Source organism: Herpailurus yagouaroundi, unplaced genomic scaffold (genome assembly GCF_014898765.1).
Source record: "Herpailurus yagouaroundi ecotype Mexico unplaced genomic scaffold, PumYag 29, whole genome shotgun sequence".
Taxonomy (NCBI): Eukaryota; Metazoa; Chordata; class Mammalia; order Carnivora; family Felidae; genus Herpailurus; species Herpailurus yagouaroundi.
In genome coordinates, this window is record NW_024412377.1 from 79,546,072 (window position 1) to 79,568,588 (window position 22,517).

The 22,517-nt window shown below is 32.9% G+C and overlaps 1 protein-coding gene across 4 annotated transcripts in view; it reads left to right on the forward strand.

Annotated features, from left to right (window-relative positions):
- CHD1 (chromodomain helicase DNA binding protein 1) overlaps positions 1-22,161 on the forward strand; it is an 80,752-nt gene extending 58,591 nt beyond the window's left edge. For 2 of the 4 annotated variants that reach the window (XM_040447814.1, XM_040447822.1), the window contains 14 exons: positions 881-1,041; positions 2,345-2,386; positions 3,492-3,622; positions 4,331-4,469; positions 4,693-4,843; positions 6,066-6,188; positions 7,035-7,163; positions 7,616-7,879; positions 8,233-8,373; positions 13,595-13,773; positions 15,459-15,555; positions 16,541-16,592; positions 17,344-17,554; positions 19,327-22,161. In XM_040447814.1, the coding sequence (XP_040303748.1) occupies positions 881-1,041; positions 2,345-2,386; positions 3,492-3,622; positions 4,331-4,469; positions 4,693-4,843; positions 6,066-6,188; positions 7,035-7,163; positions 7,616-7,879; positions 8,233-8,373; positions 13,595-13,773; positions 15,459-15,555; positions 16,541-16,592; positions 17,344-17,554; positions 19,327-19,672 (2,166 nt within the window). In that variant the 3' untranslated portion in view covers positions 19,673-22,161. Of the gene's footprint in view, positions 1-880; positions 1,042-2,344; positions 2,387-3,491; positions 3,623-4,330; positions 4,470-4,692; positions 4,844-6,065; positions 6,189-7,034; positions 7,164-7,615; positions 7,880-8,232; positions 8,374-13,594; positions 13,774-15,458; positions 15,556-15,797; positions 16,353-16,540; positions 16,593-17,343; positions 17,555-19,326 lie in introns of those variants that run through there. The other 2 variants (XM_040447831.1, XM_040447841.1) reach the window with 2 other exon arrangements.
- The last annotated feature ends 356 nt before the right edge of the window (positions 22,162-22,517 follow it).

Below are 22,517 nucleotides of genomic sequence, written 5' to 3' on the forward strand. Positions count from 1 at the left end.
TTTTAGCTAACTTCCCTTTACCTGCTTATATATTATTTGGTGTCTACCACTCATGCTTTTCACAGGAAAGCCAGTGTTCAAGTATCATCTACTGTATTTCCGTATGTTTTAGACTATTAGATTCTCTTGTGGTTTTGATGCGTATAAAAGAAGTTAGGCTTTGGAGATGAGGTTTATTGTTAGGATGGGAGCATCCTATCAACTTTCTACATCCCAGGCAGAAATGGAGCCAAATAATGTGTATTTGGTTTGAAAGTGCCCATATACAGTTTGTTATTAGTGATTATATCTGCCAACCCCAAAACGATCTCCTTTTATAGTACATGGGAAGCATAGCATTATATTACATCTTGTCAAAGTATGAAAGGAGGGTAGAATGAGTGAGAACTGTATACCAAGCTTGACTTTGGATTAGCTTCAACATATTAGGGGTTCAGAATATGCACTGTGACTGTGGAAAGACTCCAAAGACTTATAGAAAGTATGTTTTGATGTTTCTGTTAAAGAATAGATGTTATAAATAAATAGTTACTTTAATTCTCATTTGAAAAAATTAGCAGTGAGGTTCTATAATTCTGTATTTGTTATTTGATTAATTGCTTGTTGATAATTTTTCTCATATTTTTACCGAAGGACAATCTTGTATTTTCCTGCTGATTTATGAGAATGTTTTAAAAAAATATTAGGGCTGTTACTAACTCTTTGCCATTAACCTGCCATGTTTTTCTCTGTTTTGTTTGCTTTTTAATATTATTTATGGGAAATTTTTGATATACAGACCACATTTGAATTTGTTCTGTTGATCTTTTGTAGTGTTTTCTTTGCTCTTACCATAGAAGCCGCCTTTAAGCTTCGGTAAATTTTTGTTTTCCAATTCCAGATTAGTTTTAATGGCAGTGAAGGGAGGCGCAGTAGAAGTAGGAGATATTCTGGATCTGATAGTGACTCGATCTCAGAAAGGAAAAGGCCAAAGAAACGTGGAAGACCACGGACTATCCCTCGGGAGACTATCAAAGGATTTAGTGATGCAGAAATTCGGCGGTAAGATGACATAAGACTATTTTACTTCAACTTGATTTTTTTAGAAGGTGAAATAAAATATACAAATTCCATATTTTCAAAGATTAAGATGAAAGTTTTAGAGGAGGCAAAAATATATGATTGTGCAGGGATTAGATGGTTCTGGTTTTGGGTGTTCATTATAGCTATGAAAAATAAAGTTTGATTATCTAGTCTCTGCATGTTATTTATTGTTAGTCTATTTAGACTGCTACATTTTTTTGCTTTTAGTAATCTGGTTCAGAATAGTGGCCCTATTGAATAATATATATTTTAGTACATTCAATTTGTTTATTAAAATTTCTCACTGCATTTATGATTCCCAGCGTTACTATTTTTATGTGAGAATACTTTAGTTCCATATTTTTCTAGGTTTTTTAACACTGAGATTTGCTTTTTGAAAGTAACAATGTTAAAAGTATTTCTGATATATCCAGGTAGGAATTGAGGTAAGATAGTCATGTAGGATAAATTTTAGTTCTCTTTGAAAATATGCGTTTCTTTATACACGTTTATTTAAGGGGAACGGGATAACAGCCAACTTTTGTTTATGTCAATTTTTGCTTATGAAATTTGTGAAAAGGTTGCTCATTGCTGTATTTTGGGAGTTTGTTGTTTCTTTCAAGTCATTGTAACTCTTTTCTCTTAAACCATAGACCTGACTGATAAAGTTCTTCCTCCTTCTTTCTGCCAGAAAACTAAATATATTGTTAGATTTTATTAAGAGTACTTTTATGACCACCTGATTTGCTGGACTTTCTGTCTTTAGTTGAAGAACATTTCAGCTTCTACTTTTCCTGGATATTTTCCCTCATCCATCAACCACTTGGGTAGCTTTGTTCTTAAGTAAAATTTTTATTTTCTATTGTTGGTATAATAACCATACATCTGAGTTAAAGGTATTATTCAGAAAACAGTACTTGGAATTTGAGGAGGTTTTCTATGATTGATTGATAATTTGGGAGACACTTCCTGTGGTAGCCTTGAACTTGTCTTGTGAAAATAATAAAGTAATTTCTAAAATAAAATTTAGCTTCTATTGTTTTATTTATATTGGTTTCTGAACATCATCCTGGGTGTTAAAATATGTCTTGTCTTACTTGGTATATCTTAATGTTTTAACATTTTTGTCTTTAGCATAGTTTATTCATTTGTGTTGGTAGTAAACAGTACCTTGAATTAATTTTTGAACTAACAAGTATTTTCTTATTTCTGTATATTTACAAATCTATTTTTTAATGGATAGTGAAACCCACATTTAAACCAAACAATTATTTTCTGTTAGGTTTATCAAGAGTTACAAGAAGTTTGGTGGCCCTCTGGAAAGGTAAACATGTTTGTCATTCTCATAGAATTACATGTGGGTTACATGCCGTCAACTTTATTTACTTATGCTAATACTCACTTTAGCTACTTTGTTAAATTTGCTTTAAAAGTCATTTACAAAGTCTGTAGAAAGCAAATTTCAAGTAGACTTTTGAAAAGATTTTTATATTCTCAATTCCTTCTAGTCTCTAAAATTTTATCTACAAATGAAGTTTTCTTTAAAATACATAGATCTATAAAATACTCAGCATTTTTTTTTAATACTCAGCGTTTTCATAATTGTACTTTGCATATGCTTTTATCCCTTTTTTTCCATCACAAACATGAAAAGCAGATTTATCCTTCCAGAAGGTGAGCTGCTAATTTCAGTCTTTTGACATAAAGGCCAGTTCTGTTTCCCTACTAGGGAAATTTTCTTAAGTTTCCCTAATTAGAGTTCCTTCTTATACAAGCTATTAAAATTCAGATTATCAGGACAGGTTTTTTGTTTTGTTTTGTTTTGTTTAAGTTAATGGTTAATCTCAGTAATTGTTGGTGATTTGAATATTCTTTGACCTTTGGTTGTGGTAACCCACTGTCTGAATATACAGTGGCAAAGACTCAAATTGGCTTAGTTCTATTTTTTCTCTCTTAACCTCCATTTTAAAAGTATTTGTTTTATTTTGAATATTTAGAGTACTATACTGTATTTATCGAAAAAAATCCAGATAACTGGACCCTGCCCAGTTGAAGCCTGTGTTGTTTAAAGTTCATCTGTATTACAGTGCTTAACTGCTTTTGAATTTAATATTTGGTTATTAAAAGCTTTTACAGAATTGTTACATAATCTTCAATTTGAAGCATACCATTCTGTAATGAATTGGTTAACTTTATTATTCTTGAATATATAAATGAATTGTTTCCCTGCCAAAAATTTTCACATTTAAAATTTTTTTTTTTTTTTTTTTTTTTTTTTTTTATGTATCTTGTGCCAGTTATCTGAACCAGAATTTGTAGGGCATGGAAAGTGACTTGTAGAGCTTGAGATAAAGTGAAACTTAGTCTCCCTTAAATGGTGCCACTTTATTCTGCATATTTACCTGAGAATTATATTATTTCATTAACAGATTAGATGCAATTGCTCGGGATGCTGAATTAGTTGATAAGTCAGAGACCGACCTCAGACGACTAGGAGAATTGGTACATAACGGTTGCATTAAAGCTCTAAAGGATAATTCTTCAGGAACAGAACGAACAGGTAATATTAAAGTGAGAATGATTTAAAGGGAGGTAAATAGAAGTTTCAAATTATGCTTTTATTGAGTTTGGTATGTATTATATCTTAGCTACCTACTCATCACTCTTGAAAGATGCTTTAAAAAACAAAGCAGGACCATTCCTGGGTAATAGGAAATGGGTAATAGAATTGTATTACTGAAACCAATAGAGTTTGTCTTTCTGTCTGGTATATTCTAGCTGGTAGGTAGCATTAGGTGTTACTGTATTTTTTGTATATAAATGGCTAGGAAAAGATAGTGTACATGTATAATATGGTTTTTGGACATAATTACTTCATTATGCTTATTTTGTAATTTATCTACCTAAATGAAAATATTTAGATAAGATTTAGTAATAAAACGTACTGGAAAAAATCATGCTAGAACTCTTATTTAGAAGGTGACAGCATTAATAGATTGAAGTATCTTGTGCAATTGGTAAAACAATTAAGAAATGCTTTCTGTGAAATGCTTTCTGTGAATTCACATCTGCTATAATGTAAGTACTAGTATGTACTGAAAAATCTTGTAGTGAATTTAAAGTTTGCCAACAAGTGCCCCCTCCCAATAATATAAACAGGTAAAATGAATTGATTAGCTAAATAAGTAATGCTTATTAATATACATCATAGTGTATCTTGCTTAGAATTGTATACTTCATACTTTTTTATGTCTTAAAAAAAATTAAGGTGGTAGACTTGGAAAAGTGAAGGGTCCAACATTCCGAATATCAGGAGTACAGGTGAATGCCAAGCTCGTCATCTCCCATGAAGAAGAATTGATACCATTGCATAAATCCATTCCTTCAGATCCAGAAGAAAGAAAACAGTGAGTTAAATTTACTATACCCATTATAAAATATTTATTGTTACTCAATAATTCGACTGTGTATGGATGTTCAAAATGTTTTTTTATGTCACTGGCTAGCTTGAATGAAATGTTTTTAAAGATAAAATAAAGCATAGTATTTTGAAGTTCTAATCAAATATGTTTTTCAAAATTTTAATATAGCAGTTATAAACTTGACAGTGGTTATTAACTTTGTTATTAGGTATACTATCCCATGCCATACAAAGGCAGCTCATTTTGATATAGACTGGGGCAAAGAAGATGATTCCAATTTGTTAATTGGTATCTACGAATATGGATATGGAAGCTGGGAAATGATTAAAATGGATCCTGACCTCAGTCTAACACACAAGGTACTTAAAATTTGTTTCTGTTGACCACTGATGTTAGATTTTTTTCTTTTAAATTATGTTAGAAATTAATTAGACTGATGGGAAACCAAGGCCCTAACGAGCTGTATGACCGTGGCTTCTTGGTTTTCATGAAGGGATTGAATTTAAATGATGTGAGATTTTGCTTAACCTCTAAAATTATATACTTGTTACTAAGGCATAGGTAGATTTTTCTTCATAGCATTAAGTTTAAAGTAAACCTCTAATTCCATCATTATCTTATTTTTAGCAAAAAAATGATTCTGAAATATTTTATAATTTTTTGCTAAAATCAAACAATGTTTAGGGATTTGGGTGATTTGATACTACCCTGGTAGCTAAAATCATTTCTTTGCCTAAACTGGAAAACACTGGAAGCATTGCCTTATCTTTTTATCTTATTTAAATTATATTTTTATATTTTACTTTTTCATAGACAGAGGGGAACCTTTTGATATTGGTGCTGTGTCATTTGTTGCCTGTGAGTCCAAACTTAAAATAGTTTAAAATCCCGCTGTGGATATTTTCTCAAGGTGCATGCTTTGGGTCACCTTAAATAGATAACATTGTTCTAGGACTCTTTGTATACTGTACAGTTAAATGTACTGTTATTGAGAAAGGAAGGATATCTAAGAATACTGTAATGTTTAATAACACTGGATGCTAAATACACTTGTATATTGGAAAAGAAATTTTTTTTTTATTAAAATTTTTTTTTTCAACGTTTTTTATTTATTTTTGGGACAGAGAGAGACAGAGCATGAACGGGCAAGGGGCAGAGAGAGAGGGAGACACAGAATTGGAAACAGGCTCCAGGCTCTGAGCCATCAGCCCAGAGCCTGATGCGGGGCTCGAACTCACGGACCGCGAGTCATGACCTGGCTGAAGTCGGACGCTCAACCGACTGCGCCACCCAGGCGCCCCGAAAAGAAATTTTTAACCTCACACTTTGTATTATTACTTTGAATGTAGGCATTTTTTTTTTCATGTATTTAGAACTTATTCGCAGGCAAATTAAATCTTTGCTGTGGGTAGGTATATAAAAATGTATTTTGCACTCTTAGTTGTTTAATGCCCATAAATTTTAACAGTTGTAACCTGTCAGTAAATTATATGTATTTCTTTCAATGAGTGAGAATTTTTTAGGCAGTAACATTTTCATGTAATTTATTAAGAACAACCTGAAAAAGTTAATTTCTTTCAGATTCTTCCAGATGATCCTGATAAAAAACCACAAGCAAAGCAGTTGCAGACACGTGCAGACTACCTCATCAAATTACTTAGTAAAGATCTTGCAAGAAAAGAAGCTCAGAGACTTTCTGGTGCAGTAAGTTAAAATTTAGTGCTTGAGAGCAATTTACTTGTCAGTAAATGTAGTTTAGTGATAGCCCTAGACATCTGAGTCTAATATGACCTTATAAATGTATTTTTTTATATTTTAGTAGCTTTAATTGTATATGGTGATATTTGCCTTCAGTTGTCTCTGTATTTCTTTTAAAACTGGTAAGTCTTTCAGAAGTAGGATCCTGGGGTGGGTGGGTGGGTGTGTGTGTGTGTGTGTGTGTGTGTGTGTGTGTGTTTCCTGGTGTTTGGATAGGTGGTGGGGGCAACTTGTTTAGAGAGGAGTAATTTTTGAGAGGTTGGGCCTCTATGACTATTTTATTTGGTGTTATTAGAGAGCTAAAGGTACAGCATTAAAGGTCACAGAGCTTATTTATGAGAGGGGTTCAGAAGAGTAGGAAAAATACACCGAAAGAGAGGTCATTAGAAACAGTCTTTACAATTTACATTATAATCACAATGTGATTATATAATTACATTGTGTAAAATAATTTTTATGTAAAATAATTTTAATGCTATCTCTGTTAGGATCAAATTTAGTTGAAGATAATTGTAAATTAGGAAGGTGAAAAACCTCCCATTTTTTTCAACTTCCACTTTGCTTTAATTCTTTTTTAAAGGAATAATTATAGTTAGTATCAGTTACTCATGATAATATGTACTTGACTCATTAAATTATGTCAGTTTTGTTGACTTTCTAAGATTGGTGTAAGTTACTACCAATAGACCAAGGATTGGGTAGGAATATGTGTTAACTTTTAAGATTTACTACTTAAGGAATTTTTTAAAATTGAATCTCTGGAGTTGGTTAGAATAAAATAATTATTTTTAGGGAGGTTCAAAGAGGAGAAAAGCAAGAGCTAAGAAGAATAAAGCATTGAAGTCTATAAAAGTGAAAGAAGAAATAAAGAGTGATTCTTCACCCTTGCCCTCAGAGAAGTCTGATGAAGATGATGATAAGGTAAGAATGTGTTTTGGAAGAACAGCCTTTTTATACTAGAAAGGGAACATAACGTGTTTTAGTATACTTGCCATTTAAAAATTGAACTAAGACCTAAAATTTTACATTTAGGTACTGAAGTTCCTTTTGTGTAGTTTATTACATAGTCTCACATGCAGAACAGAATTCTACTTGTCCCATAGAATGTCACTAAGAGGGATAGAGCAAAGGTTCTTCCTTTTCAGAGGTTTGCCATTTAAATGAGGTTCTGTCTCCTTTGATTTTATTTTGAATGGGACTGGCTTGCTTTAGTTTTTATAGGAAGGTTGAACATTGCATGTATCATTATTAATGGGATTCTGGGTTATTTCTTTCCGAATCCACATACATGCAATCCATAGTCATACAAAGAAAGAAATTAGTCTTTGTCAAGATTTGGTTAGTAATACATTGGCCATACTTGCACTTTTCAGGATGAGATCACTTCTGTGAAACATCCAAATAAAAAAATTAAAACAGAAAGAGACAGTGAAGAAAGACCTGAGCCAGATGTTTTTATAAAGAAGGAATCAGAAGAAAAGAGGGAAGCAAAAGAAAAAGAGAATAAAAGAGAACTTAAAAGGGAGCTAAAAGAAAAAGAGGATAAGAAAGATTTAAAGGAAAAAGATTTTAAAGAGAAAAGAGAAAACAAAGTAAAAGAAGCTATACAGAAAGAAAAAGACATAAAGGAAGAAAAGGTATGCAAATCATAATGTAAAACTTAGAAAGTGACAAAATCAACATATTTACATTTTAGGAAAATAAACTGCCTATCAGCCCAAATTAGCCTGAATAAGTTCTTTAAAAATATATGTGGGTATCTAGAAGAGGAGAAAAATAGGTTTGGATGTGTTTTTTTAAATGCCTTACCTGTAGGGTAATGTTACATAATAATTTATTTTTGGTTTCCCCAAATAAAATTGGGGAAAGATAAAGAGTATGGAATGTGAACAAGCAATTATAGAATAAAAAGAGACATTAATTGTTTTCTGAAAGTGTTAATCATTTCACCTTTGTTGTTGCTGGATTTTTTCCCCCTCTTTTTCTTTAGTTGAGTGAATCCAAGTCTGATAGCAAGGAAAGATCCAAGAAATCTTCAGTGTCAGATGCTCCAGTTCATATCACAGCAAGTGGTGAACCAGTTCCCATATCTGAAGAATCTGAAGAGCTAGATCAGAAGACATTCAGCATTGTAAGTAGTAGACTTACTGGTTATTAGTAAGAATTCATATAATATTTTATTTTAATTGGCAGTTTTATCTTTTGGAGCTTTTAATTTAGAAATGTATTTGAATTGGGTAGTTTTGCAATTCAGATTGATAAAGGCAATAGATTTAAATTTTGAACCTTATCATAAATGTACAATTAACTTGGAAAAACTTCTTATTAAAGACTTTAGGGAAAGTCATTTAAGGAACACTTAGAGTGAACTTTTTTCCCTTCAGCTTCAGAATTTTAAAGTTTTCAGTTCCTGAACCTTTTATCTATATAAAACAGTGCTTCTTATCTACAATAAATGACTAGCTATTTTCCCCCCAGTATTTTATAGGCCAGTATTCTTAGAAAGTATAGTAAAAAAAAAAAAAAAAAAAAAAAAAGTAAAAATAATTTCGTTAGAGAAGTGAAAGTAAGGGAAAAATACACAAAATGTAATAAGCCCACTGGGGCTTATGACAGACATAAAATTGCACTGTCAAACTGATATGAAGGTTTCTAAAATTTCTGTACCTGTCCCCCATTGTGGACTAGTACAAGTTCATAGACCTAGAGTAACACTGGTCTAAAAAATACTGGTTTTACATGGTACCATGCTTTTATGTTCATCAAAGTCAGAGAGGAACTATCTTGGCCTTTTTCCAGATGATTTATTTACTGAATATAATCAGGAAACCAAAATAGTCTCAACTGTGAAATTAACTGTGATACAAATTTTGAGGAAAACTTTATAGTGAGGTTGCAGTGTGGAAAAACAGTTTGGTATAGTAATTGAATATACTGGCTCTGGAGCCAGTTCGAAAAGTAAGTATAATGATTAGATGAGTTAATACATGGCAAGTTTTTCAGCTAGTGCCTTTATTTTAAGAAATTGTTGTAGTGGATGTTGTTATTGAATATAGATATGCCATCAGATTGATAAAGGACTAAAAGAATCCAGATACAGAGCAAAATCAAGAAGGAGTAATACTGTTAGAAAAAAAAAAGACTGCATGATATGAGACCGGTACAAATTATCCTTGAATAAGAGACATGCTGTTATTGGTAGCACCCAAAGTGAAAATTTATAGTCTGATATATAAATGTATATCTCATTGGGGCGCCTGGGTGACTTGGTAAAGCGTCTGACTCTTGATCTCGAGGTTGTGAGTTCAAGCCCTACACTGGGTACATCCCCTGGGCATGGAGCCTCCTCAGAAAGAAAATATCATATTTGTATATAGTTACAGTATGCACAAATACGTGTAAATATATATTCTTAAGAAAGAGTATTTCCTCTTTAGGATCCCTAGAATCTGAATCTTTGGCACTGCTAAGGTGTAATCTTAAGTTTATCGCTGGTATAAATTAAATGCTAGACTTGAAAGGTGGAAATTTTCACTTCTAAAATCACATTTTTGTTTTACCTACTGTACCATTCTAGATTCCCCGGGTTAACTTCTTGTCCTGTTTGCTTCTACTTTGTATCCTAACTAGAGAAGGTTGATCAGTGATAGTTTTTTCTCCTCCTTATTTTTGGCTGTTCACATCCCTCCAATCCCTAATAATATTAGAGACATTCAGATAAGCTACTCTTGTTCCTGTCTTCCATCTCACTTATTTGTACATATCTCTAGACTTTTCATTTCTGTGTCTTCAGGTTTACAGGCTGGCATTACTTAGCATCTTTTTAAGATTAATCTTTCTGTTTGTGACTTGGTTCTTCTTAACCTAGCCTATCCATTTTCTATTAATTTTTTATTTTAAACCCCTCTCTGTTGGGGAGAAATGGGAAGGTAGATGGCGATATGCTTTTGCTTTTCTGAGGTGAAAATGAACTCTTTGAACTGCTTCCTTTACCTGCTCATTACTGAGTTTGGTGAAATTGCACCTCTTGCCTCTTTTCTTTGCCCACATTTCCTCCTTCGCTTTCTGACTTGTTCATATAATTGCCTTAAAGGAAAATTTCCTGTTGTGCCCAACACATGAATTTCTTCTTCACTAACCTTCATAATTGATCTTAAAATCTCTTGTATTATGGAGATGAAGAATGGAATAATTTTAAACATAGACTCTGGAGCCAGAGCTTACATGATTAGGATTTTACTACTGTATAAATTTTATTTGGGAATAGCTGTAATTATAAATTTAATGGCCTTTTCTCAGTCTTCATTTTCCTTCACATCCTTGCCTAATTTAACACCTTATTTTGTGCCTTATTGATCTGTCTCCTAAATGTGAGTATAATTTAATAGTCAAGAATGAATACAGAGTTCCAGGTCAGACCTGGGTTTGCCAGATGTTATTTCAGTCTGAACTTCAGTTTTCTTCAATACAATAAATAGTATTTATTGCAAAGGCCTACTACTGGAATCAAAAGAGGTGCCTTTTACACAACACACAGCTTCTGATACATAGTAAGTACTTTGTAAATATTTATTACCATTGCTCCATTTCCCATCTTCAGGCCCTGGCCTTAGAACATGGATTTTTGTCATGAATTCCTCCTTTTTTCTTATCCCCTTCCCCCGCCCCCCAATCAGTCAATGAACAAATGATACTGGACTAAGCAAATGATATTGGCTCTGCCATACTGCTTCAAGCTACAGCCATCTCTTCCCTGGATTCTTTCAGTAGCTTCATAGCTGTTTTCACCATTCCCACTCTATCCCCTGCTATACCTTTTTGTTCCTCAGTGCATACTCCCCACAGCAACCAGAGTGATAGCGACTGTCAGGGAGAATAAAGTCACCCCTCTTATTTTTTACTTAAAATCCTTGAGTGGCTTTCCCTCTCACTCAGGATTAAAAGATTCATAATTATAGGCCAAAAGATGCTGCATCTGATTTATTACTCCCATCATCTCTGCTACTTCCCTCACTTAGTAGGTCCCAGCCACACTGTCATTTATACTGTTCCTTTGAACATAAAAATTTTAGAACTTCCTCTGCTCACAGTGGCTTACTCCTTCATTTTCTTTAGATGTCTGCTCAAACATCACTCTTCTCTGATACTGTATATGAAGTAGAAACCTCTCTACTTTTTCTTGCTGTCTTTTTCTTTATCACAGTTGTCACCATCCAACACATAGTCTATTTATTTGTTGGCTGTTTTCTCTTACTAGAGTACAGGTTCCACAAAGGCAAGGTGTCTTTTTATTTACTGCTCTATTTCCTGAGTCTAGGACAATGCTGAGAACAGGGTATGCAGTCAAATGACATACACTGAATGAATCATTTTCTAGCAGAATATAAACTACCAAAATTGAACAAGAAGCAGGAAATGTAGAGAACAGATACAGGAGTAATGCTAAAAATTAGAAAGAAAAAGATTTCTTTAAAAAAAAAAAATCAGGGGCGCCTGGGTGGCGCAGTGGTTAAGCGTCCGACTTCAGCCAGATCATGATCTCTCGGTCCGTGAGTTTGAGCCCCGCGTCAGGCTCTGGGCTGATGGCTGGGAGCCTGGAGCCTGTTTCCGATTCTGTGTCTCCCTCTCTCTCTGCCCCTCCCCCATTCATGCTCTGTCTCTCTCTGTCCCAAAAATAAATAAACGTTGAAAAAAAAAAATTAAAAAAAAAAAATCAGGCCTGGCTGAGTTCTAATTTTAAGTAAAAAATATTTGATTCTAATGTTATTTAAGTTATTCCTGACAAAAGTTGGATAACTTCCAAATGATTTGGACAAATAGGTCAGTAAAACAGAATAAAATCCACAGAAACGATTCCATACATAATATAGACAGTTAATTTATAATAAGAGTGGCCCTTCCACAGCAACAATACAAGGATTTTTTTTTTTTAACGTTTATTTATTTCTGAGAAACAGCACGAGTGGGACAGGGGCAGAGAGAGGGGGAGACACAGAATCTGACGCAGGCTTTAGGCTCTGAGCTGTCAGCACCGAGCCCGGTGCTTGAACTCACTAAATATATTGTCTGTAATTGATCCATCCTTAACATTCCTGAACTAACACAACTTTACTACTTGTAAATTATTATTATTAATCATTGTTCATTTTAAATTTGTTTTACATGTTAATATTAATATATGTTAATATATATAAATTAGTTTGCTTTTTTAGTGATATTTTCATTCTACTTTTGGTGTAAGGTTATAGTTTGTTTTGTTTTTTAAATCTTTTATTTATTTTTGAGAGCAAGAGCGAGCAGGGGAGGAACAGAGAGAGAGAGAGAGGGAGACACAGAATATGAAACATGTTCCAGGCTCTGAGCTGTCGGCACAGAGCCCAAAGTGGGGCTTGAACTCACAAACCTTGAGATTGTGACCTGAGTCAAAGTTGGATGCCCAACCAAATAAGTCACCCAGGTGCCCCTAAGGTTATAGTTTTTATTGCACAAATTGTATTTTAACTGAATCATCAATTTTTGTTATGTCCTCTTTTTATTAGCATGCTAGTGATATGTAGGGTAAGGAAAAAGGTTGGTTTCTATCAAGTATCCCCAACTCTTTGAGTAGCCAAAATATGGTAAGAGAAAAATTCATTAGTTACTTTGTTTTGTCCCAAAGGTTTAGAAGAATAGACAATTTATACTTATACGTCAATTGATTTTAATAGTTTGACAGCATATTTTATTTTATAAAAGATCCTCATATTTTTACATTTTGTTCTACATTAGAGTGAGTCTAGGGTATTAAGTTATAGTCTGAAATATTTTATTTTTTAACATTCTGTGTTTTAAGACTGCTTGATGATGATTGGGGCGCCTGGGTAGCTCAGTCAGATAAGCACCCAAGTCTTGGATTCAGCTCAGGTCATGATCTCAACCTTGTACTGTCAGCATGGAACCTGCTTGGGATTCTCGGTTGGTCTGTCTGTCTGTCTGTCTCTCTCTCTCTCTCTCTTTCTCTTGGCCCCTCCCCCCACACAAGTGCACATTCTCTGTCTCTTTCTCTCTCGAAATAAACTTAAAAAAAAAAAAAAACTGCTTCATGATGTGTTGCAGTGCAGAAAGTAACCATTTTTACAGAAGGTAAATTAATCCAAAGCTTTTACATGCACAAAAAATGATAATGAAAAACCTTACTTTCTGAAGAAAATCTGAGGGGAAAAAACCCTGATATTTAAGAGCTGTGAGGCGAGCTTTAATGCTTATTTTAACATCAAACAGTGCTATATTTACTCATATAGATATCATTGAAAGAAGTAGATGTTTGTTGAATTCTTATTTTTAATACATGTTCTTATTTTCCCATTTTAAAGTGTAAAGAAAGAATGAGGCCTGTCAAAGCAGCTTTGAAACAACTTGATAGGCCTGAAAAAGGCCTTTCAGAAAGAGAACAACTGGAACATACTAGACAGTGTTTAATAAAAATTGGAGACCATATCACAGAATGTCTGAAAGAGTATACAAATCCTGAACAAATCAAGCAGTGGAGAAAGTAAGTGATGTACTTTTCAGGAAATGTTAATTTCCTAAATTGTAATTATGTAACCATCTAATTGTCTCATATTTCAGTTTATTTTTCCTATTCTGAAGTTTAGATAACAAAATACTATTTAAAGAAGTAATCTGAAGGCGATTGTTTTCATTTTTTCCCTTTAAAGCTTTTTATTTATGAATGATTGCTTAATTCACATCATGATAAGGCACAGGTGGCACCTCTGTCATTAAGAAATAGTCAACATTGTTTCATTAAAATTCAGATTGCATTTTATTTTTAAAAATCTCTGCACTTCACCAAATTATTGTTAGTAATATCTTTAGTTTGCAGTTCCAAATAAACAAATTTGTTACATAAATTTAGCAATTCATCTTCCAGGTGTGAGTATATAGCCTTGTAAGAATTAATATTCTCAAACAGTGTAAAATGCACACTTTTATTTTCCCTTTTATTTTAGAAGCAGCAGCACAGTTGATCTTAAAATTTTAAGTCTGAGCTGCTGTATTATACAAATCACTTAACGATTACCAGATCAGATCAGTGTTAAGCCAAACTGCAAGACAAGTTAGGAATACTATAAAATGACCATAAACCAGTCCTGTCAGTTTATTAGTCTGCTGATTTCTTGCTTTATGCAGTGCAGCTACATACCAAAGCAAAAACTGTAATGACATATTTCTGAAGGAGTGATGATTAAAGTTAAAAAAGAAATTCTATCCTTGTCCCCTTTCTCCTTAATGCACATTATCTGATGGTATCTTTACTCAGACTACTAACAAAGCTTGTTTCTTTTATACCTAATATAAATCATAATATGAGTCCCTTTTTGACTTGTAAATTTACATATTTTTGGTTTCAATAAGATGGATTACTGCTTTTTTGCTCTAAAAGACTATAAAATTAAGGGATTTGGAAGAGAACTAAAACAATGTTTGGTTTTATTTGGAGTCTTACCCAAATGGGGACACCAATCTGGCTCAGTGGGTGGAGCATGTGATTCTTGATCTCAGGGTCATGAGTTCAAGCCCCACGTTGGGTGTAGAGATTACTTAAAAAAAAAAAAAAAAAAGTTTGGAGTCTTACCATATAAAGTTTTTATTTTATTTTTATTTATTTATTTTTGAGAGAGAAAGCACAAACAGGAAGGGGCAGAGAGAGGGAGACACTGAATCTGAAATAGGCTCCAGGTTCTGAGCTGTCAGCACAGAGCCCAATGAGGGGCCCGAATGCCCGCACTGGAGATATGACCTGAGCCGAAGTCAAAGGTGTAAACAGCTGAGCCACCCAGGCACCTCCATATAAAGTTACTTGTTTATTTTTTTATTTTTTTTTTTAATTATTGTCAAGTTAGCTAAACATATAGTGTATACAGTGTGCTCTTGGTTTCGGGGATATATTCCCATGATTCATCACTTCACATACAAAACTCATTGCTCATCCCAATAAGTGCCCTCCTCAATGCCCATCACCCGTTTTCCCCTCTCCTCCGTACACCACCGCCCCTATCAACCCTCAGTTTGTTTTCTGTATTTAAGAGTCTCTTACAGTTTGTAGAAATAATCTCTTTAGACTTTGTTCTATGGAAGGCTAAGTATATGTGTATGTGTTTCTACCTAGGGGATAAGGATTCCATGAAAAAGCTAAATATTTTCTACCAAACTGATTACCTCTTCTTTTTCTAGAAACCTGTGGATTTTTGTATCTAAGTTTACGGAGTTCGATGCAAGAAAATTACATAAGTTATATAAGCATGCTATTAAAAAACGGCAGGAATCTCAGGTAAATTGATGCATCATATTTTTCCTTTAATTTATGTTATTAAAACTGAGACATTCTTTCTTGTAGAATAATTCAATTAATAAATGTAGGAGGAATAAAGGAAATACAGAATCACTGTCAGACCACAATAAAAGTTGCTGCAGGTAGATGTTCTGAAGGAAACTAAAATTAGTGGGTGAGAAAATAAGATATTGGCATTGTCTAAAAGTATCTCATCTAAGATGTTTATTAATTACAAAGAGAAAAATAATGACTTTATAGAAGAGAGATCTGCGTACACGACCTTAAATGGTGAAGGGTAACATCAGCTAAAATAAGACCTATCAACATCATGAACCATCAGTATAGTGTGCTAATAAGAAAGGTATATCACTTCTGTGGAATTCTTGGCAAAAATGTATTACCTTAATTTGATCATGTGAAAATACCAGACAAACCCCAATTGAGAGGTATTCTACAAAATAACTGTCTTACATTTCCAAAGTGTCAAGGTCATTGAAGACAAAAAAATGTAAAAAGCTATTCATTAGATTAGAGGAAACTAAGAAGATAAGAAAACTCAATGTAATACGGAGTTCCAGATTGGATCCTGGAACAGAAAAGGGATCTTAGTGGAAAAATGTTAAAAATTTGAACACAGTTTCTAGTTCATTTCATAGTATTGTAGCAGTGTTAACACTTAGTTTTGATTATCATACTGTGGTGTTATGTGAGATGTTAACATTAGGAAAAGCTGGGTAAACGGCATATGGGAACTTTACTGTTTTTGCAGCTTTTCTGTAACTCTAAAATTATTTGAAGGTCGAATTTTTTAAGAAAGACAGTCTATGTTTTAAAAAAAATCTGCAAGTGATGCATTTATACATGTGTATGAGAACTTCTTTCAGCATCAGGATTTCCGTTTTGGGGTGTTTTTTCTTTTTCCTATTTTGTAAGGGTATTTTAAGCCACTTAAAAGATTCTTACATATGTGCATTTATTTTAGCAAAATAATGACCAGAACAGCAGCCTGAATGCTCAAGTAATTAGAAATCCAGGTAAGTGTTACTAATTGTTTTAGAAAGTAAATTTAAAAACTGTTTTCCTCTTTCAGGTTTGTTTTAGATAACACATACTCAGTTTTTAATATTGAATCTTTTATCTTAAACAATAACTTTAGCTTATTAACCTCTCCATAAATCAACCTTTTTTGCCAGTTTCAAGAAATGATAGAATAATTGTTAAAATGAATGTATTTTTTTTTTTAATTAAAAAAAATTTTTTTTTCAACGTTTATTTATTTTTGGGACAGAGAGAGACAGAACATGAACGGGGGAGGGGCAGAGAGAGAGGGAGACACAGAATCGGAAACAGGCTCCAGGCTCCGAGCCATCAGCCCAGAGCCCGACGCGGGGCTCGAACTCACAGACCACGAGATCGTGACCTGGCTGAAGTCGGACGCTTAACCGACTGCGCCACCCAGGCGCCCCAAAATGAATGTATTTTTAAACAATATTTAGAATATAATGTATTCTGTCTGTGCAAGAATCACAAAAGTATAGTCTGAGAAGGAAATGGTCTCCAGATTGTTTCAATTGTGGTTTTTCACACTTCAGAATACAGTAACCCTTTATAAGACTTAGCTCTGCCTTTATAGACCGGTTCTGAAGTCTTTAACAGTATTTGGCAACTGATTTTGTTTATCCAGATTTGAAATAAGAGTTCTTATAATCTAGCAGCAAAGTTACTTTTGTTTACCATGTGTTTTTTTTAAGTCACTAACAAAAGTTGTACTCTTTTATCTAACAGATGTGGAAAGATTAAAAGAGAATACAAATCACGATGATAGCAGCAGGGACAGTTATTCATCTGATAGACACTTATCTCAGTATCATGATCATCATAAAGACCGACATCAGGGAGATTCTTACAAAAAGAGTGACTCTAGGAAAAGACCCTATTCTTCCTTTAGTAATGGCAAAGATCATCGTGACTGGGATCATTACAAGCAAGAAAGCAGGTAAACTGGATGGTTTTGCGGTTTTGCTTATTTGTGTCCTTCTCTTTTTGACCTTTATGTACTCTATTTGACCTTACCAGCCAATTCATTATTCAGGTAATCAGAACAGATCTTATGTGAAATTAATTTGTTTACAAATTAAAAAAAAAAAAAAAAAAAAAAACTGATATAGAGTACTTTTTGTTAGTATTAAGAACTGAATTTCTCCAAAAATTTTTTTAGTTACAAAGTGTGCAGTAAGAGATGAAAGTATAGGGAGTTCTGTATAAGTCATAGGATTTATTTTTGTTAGTTTTAGAGGATATTGGCTCAAATACTCTTCAAAATACAATAACAGAGTAAAATTAAAGCTTGATGGAATATGACTGAAATTTGATGAGCAGAATTCTGTGTTCCATTCCACTAAAAAAACTCCTAGGGGAAAAATTAATTTATGTGAAAACACCCTACTGAGGATAAACTTAATCATGGCAGTCTGGGGTAGTCCTGAAATCAGGAAGTTTTCTCTGTTTAGTATTGTTTTGTTGTTTTTTGAAGCCTTTAAGTAGTTAAACAATCTGAATATAACAACAGAATACGTTTTATTTCATAAAGGAGTATTTTCATCAGTTAGTTATAATTAAGAAAAGCAAAAGAAAAAACTGAGAAGAAAAAAAGATCAGAAATAGAGGAATTAGTAGATTTTCTTCGCATTTTAGTTGTGCTTACTTTAATCATTTCTTCTCTATGATAGAAGTGCTGTCACATAATAAGTATCAATTGTAGAATGGCTCTTATAATTAGAAAAGGGCACAAAATGCAAAGCCCTGTTTGTAGCAGTAAATATTTATAATTTCACAGACTTATAGAACATAATTCATATTTTTTTTGTAACAAGGACTTTTCCCCAACCAGTGAAAGTTCTCTTCTACAAATTAGTTCATAGACTGAATTTTAGAGGTTTTTATTTTTTCTGCTTAGAGTTTCATAAAAGGCTCTGATTTCAAGGGTATTCTATATCGTTATCCTAACCCCACTTCCAGATAATTAAGATGCATTAATACAAATGTCCCATAGAATAAAAAGTAACAATCAGTTGAAAAATGGGCATGTGAGCTAATTGAAATAAGTTAGAGAAAGACAAATAGCATAAAATTTCACTTGTATCTGGAATAAAAAACAAAAACAGTGGACAAACAGAAAAGCAAAAAAGACTCATACAGACAAGAGAACAAACTGGTATTGCCAGGAGGGAGGGGATTGGAGTCAGGGAGATGGGTGAAATAGGTACAGGAGATTAAGAGGTACAGATTTTCAGTTATAAAATAAGTCATGGGGATATAAAGTACAGCTTAGTAATATTGTAATAACTTTGTATGGTGACAGATGGTAACTATACACTTACCATGGTGAGCATTTCATGATTTATATAATTTCATATCACTATGTTGTACACCTGAAACTAATATACTGCATGTCCATTATAGTTTAATTAAAAATAAAATTATATTAAGTAAATAATTAAAAATGGGCATGTAAAATTAGATGGTATCTGAGGTTCTCTGTATGGTTCACTTTAGTTTTGTGAATTGAATGATTTTTCCACAGAGGCATGCAGAGACAGGTCCAGTGACTTAAGCTCACTGAGGAGGTCTTGTTGTGAAACACAGAGCTTCTATACAATTTAAAAGGATGCCTTAAAGTATTTTTCTGTTTTATTTTTTTAATACTTTTTCTATTTGGAAACATTTAATTTCCATCACTAATTTAATCCCTAATTTCTCTTCCATTAGGTATTATAGTGATAGAGAGAAACACAGAAAACTGGATGATCACAGGAGTAGAGATCACAGGTCAAATTTGGAAGGAAGTTTAAAGGACAGATCTCATTCTGATCATCGTTCTCATTCAGACCATCGGTTGCATTCAGACCATCGGGCAAGTTCTGAATATACACACCATAAATCTTCCAGGGATTATAGGTATCACTCAGATTGGCAGATGGACCACAGAGCTTCCAGTAGTGGCCCCAGATCACCACTAGATCAGAGGTCTCCTTATGGCTCCAGATCTCCATTTGAACACTCAGTTGAACACAAAAGTACACCTGAGCATACCTGGAGTAGTCGGAAAACATAACAAAAACTGATACTTTTTGTCTTTCTGGACTTTTCTTTTAGCCATATATCATAAACCAACACAGTAATTGCCTTACATGACTTGAAAGATATAAACAGATCTTCTATCAGTAGCAGTATTGTTACTTCTTTCCAGGATGCAAGGTCTATTATCCCAACAGAAGAGAAAATATTTTTATATTTAAGGATTATGCTGCACTGTACTACAAATACTGTAGTACTTTTTTTTTTTTTTTTCTTTTTTAAAGAAATGGAAAATGTTTACTATTACAGGGACCTCAACACTGCCCTTCCATATAGGCTGGATAAAACTGTTTTTAAGTCAGTGATTTTAGACTGACCTCCATTTAAATTATGTTTGTATATGAACTTTACTCTGACCTGTGATCATGTTTCAGGAAGGAATGAAAGAGAGTTCTTTTCTTAATAAAGAAAAAACACTCAAGGACTTTGTTCACTTTCCAAAGCTACTTGTTTACATTGTACACTGCGACCACCTTGCCGCTTTTCATCACAAGCTTGAATATTTAAATTCTGTACTTATATCTGTAAAATAGCCAGGAATTTCCTGTTTGTGATCTGTTATTATGCCTTTTTACACATACACACACATGGCTGTAAATTATTGTAAATGGATTAAATGAGCTTTCCTTACTTCCTTTCCCTGCTCAGGCTTTTTTTGACTGTTCCTTTCCCTACCAACTCAGGCCTTCTTATCATTTAAAAAAAATTTATCAGTGTAATAACACTTTTTAATGATTTGTCTTGATGGAATCATTGTTTAGAATGTAAAAAATGGGGAAAGGGGCCACTTAATTCCATTAGTCTCTTTTTATATTGACTATTTTATTAGATAAATGTTATTTCTTTCATTTTTTCTTTTTTAGTAAAATATTGTGTTTGTAGTAACAAAATGGTGAGATAATATGTAAAATCTAAACTGCATGCTCTGGAAACATTTTTTTCAGATGCATTTGGTTTAAAAGGGTAGGTGTATGAACACTTTTCAGAATCCAAAATGGCCAAAAGTTATTGTAAAATCCATTTGTTTTCCCTTTTCATGTGGGCAATAATGTCAAATGTGCTATGCAGCCAGGTAACATTTTAGATAAACTTGATTGACTTTTAATATAAACTGTTACAATGCACACTGATTGTATATAAAAACCTTATATATGACAAATTAAATTTAAGAAAAAGGATATGTGGGCTCCTGTAATTTTCTGCTGCATTCTTACTCGCTCAAGCACTTAGTTTTTTTTTTGTTTGGTTTTTTTTTAAGTAGTAACGTTTAGCACCAGGTAAAAGGTATTTTGGTAAGCAGTTGAATATTAAGTGTGTGGCACTACAAAACTAAGTCTACTTTAAAGACTATATGAATCTATGAAGTAAAATTAGATCATAGAAATCTTTGTTGGTTTCCTGCAGATTTTATTTCAGAATGCCTTATATTTATTCACAGATTTTTATTTTGTTATATTCAGTGGGGATTTTTGAACATGTGACACATTCTTGGATGTGTGCTGTGATGTAACAAATTTGAATCTTAACTTTGACAAATATAAGTATATTGGTATATGCCTATAATAGTCTTTAAAGTGTCCCATGTTGATTAACTGTGGGAATAATCTACAGAAATTTGTCCATAGATGGATGTATTTTTTTTAAACATTTTAATTTTCTCCATTAAAGTCTAAAATTTTATGTGAACAAAGCTTTCCTTTTTTTTTTTTTTTTTTTTTTTTTTGGTGATCCCTCTTTTAGTTACCTGAAGAACGATAATCTGTTTTTTCATGGCATATCAGATAACATAGGAACACTAACTCAATTTTTAAATGTCAATTTATAATCAAATTTAAAAGTGATAAAACATAGTGCCGGTACACATTTTTAAGCTTTTCCACTTTTTCCACATTTAATGTAAATGATTATTCCACAAGATAGCATTTAACACAACAAGATAATGCTTAACGAAGTTATAATATTGACATAGTAAAAAGATCAGGGTTGCATTTTTAATTCATCACTTTGTAGCTGGGATATTTGCATTATATCCTATTATACAAAATATCATAGAAGAACAATATTACATTTTTTGAGGCAATGGAATGGGCTCTTTCTTAACAATGCCATATTTAGTTGAATAGATCAATCACCTAATTAGCTGAGTTGAATGGAAAACCTAAAACTGTATGTAACATTAATTGATGGAAAATATGTTCATTATTTGTAAAAAGTCAGCAATCATGTAGAAGAGGAACAAGCCATAAATTTACTAAGACACAATGGAGAAGAACATTGGTACATAGATATAACAGGGAACATTCTCTATAAAATATGCTTAAATTTTGTCTATTACATGCTCATTCTGCTTTGCTATTTATATCCATTTGTGTTTAAATTTTTAAGGGTGAGAGATTATGCATAGTACTGTACCAATTAACCCTCCACTTTAATAATATACAATAAATGATTTCTTATTAAAAGCAATGGCCTGTTTGCTTATAAAGAAAGTATTCTTTGTTCAGGGTATGTTAGAAAATAATTTTAGACTGGAAAGCTGTGGAAAACTGGAGTGTGAATGATTTGTTCACTAATTTCAGAGTGAGTGGCTTAATAAAACTGAAATTTTTATAGAAGTTGCATAAGACATGGTAGATTACAAATACTATAATTTCTGTAATTCATTTTTGTAGTTAAATTGTGAAAGGGTTGTATAGATACACTGATTTCACTTTCTTGAGATTTATCAAGACTATACAGTGGTATAAATGGCATAATTCCTATCTTCGTTACTCTGTTTCTGACTAGACAATGATCTTTAAGCCGTAAATAATAATGTAGGT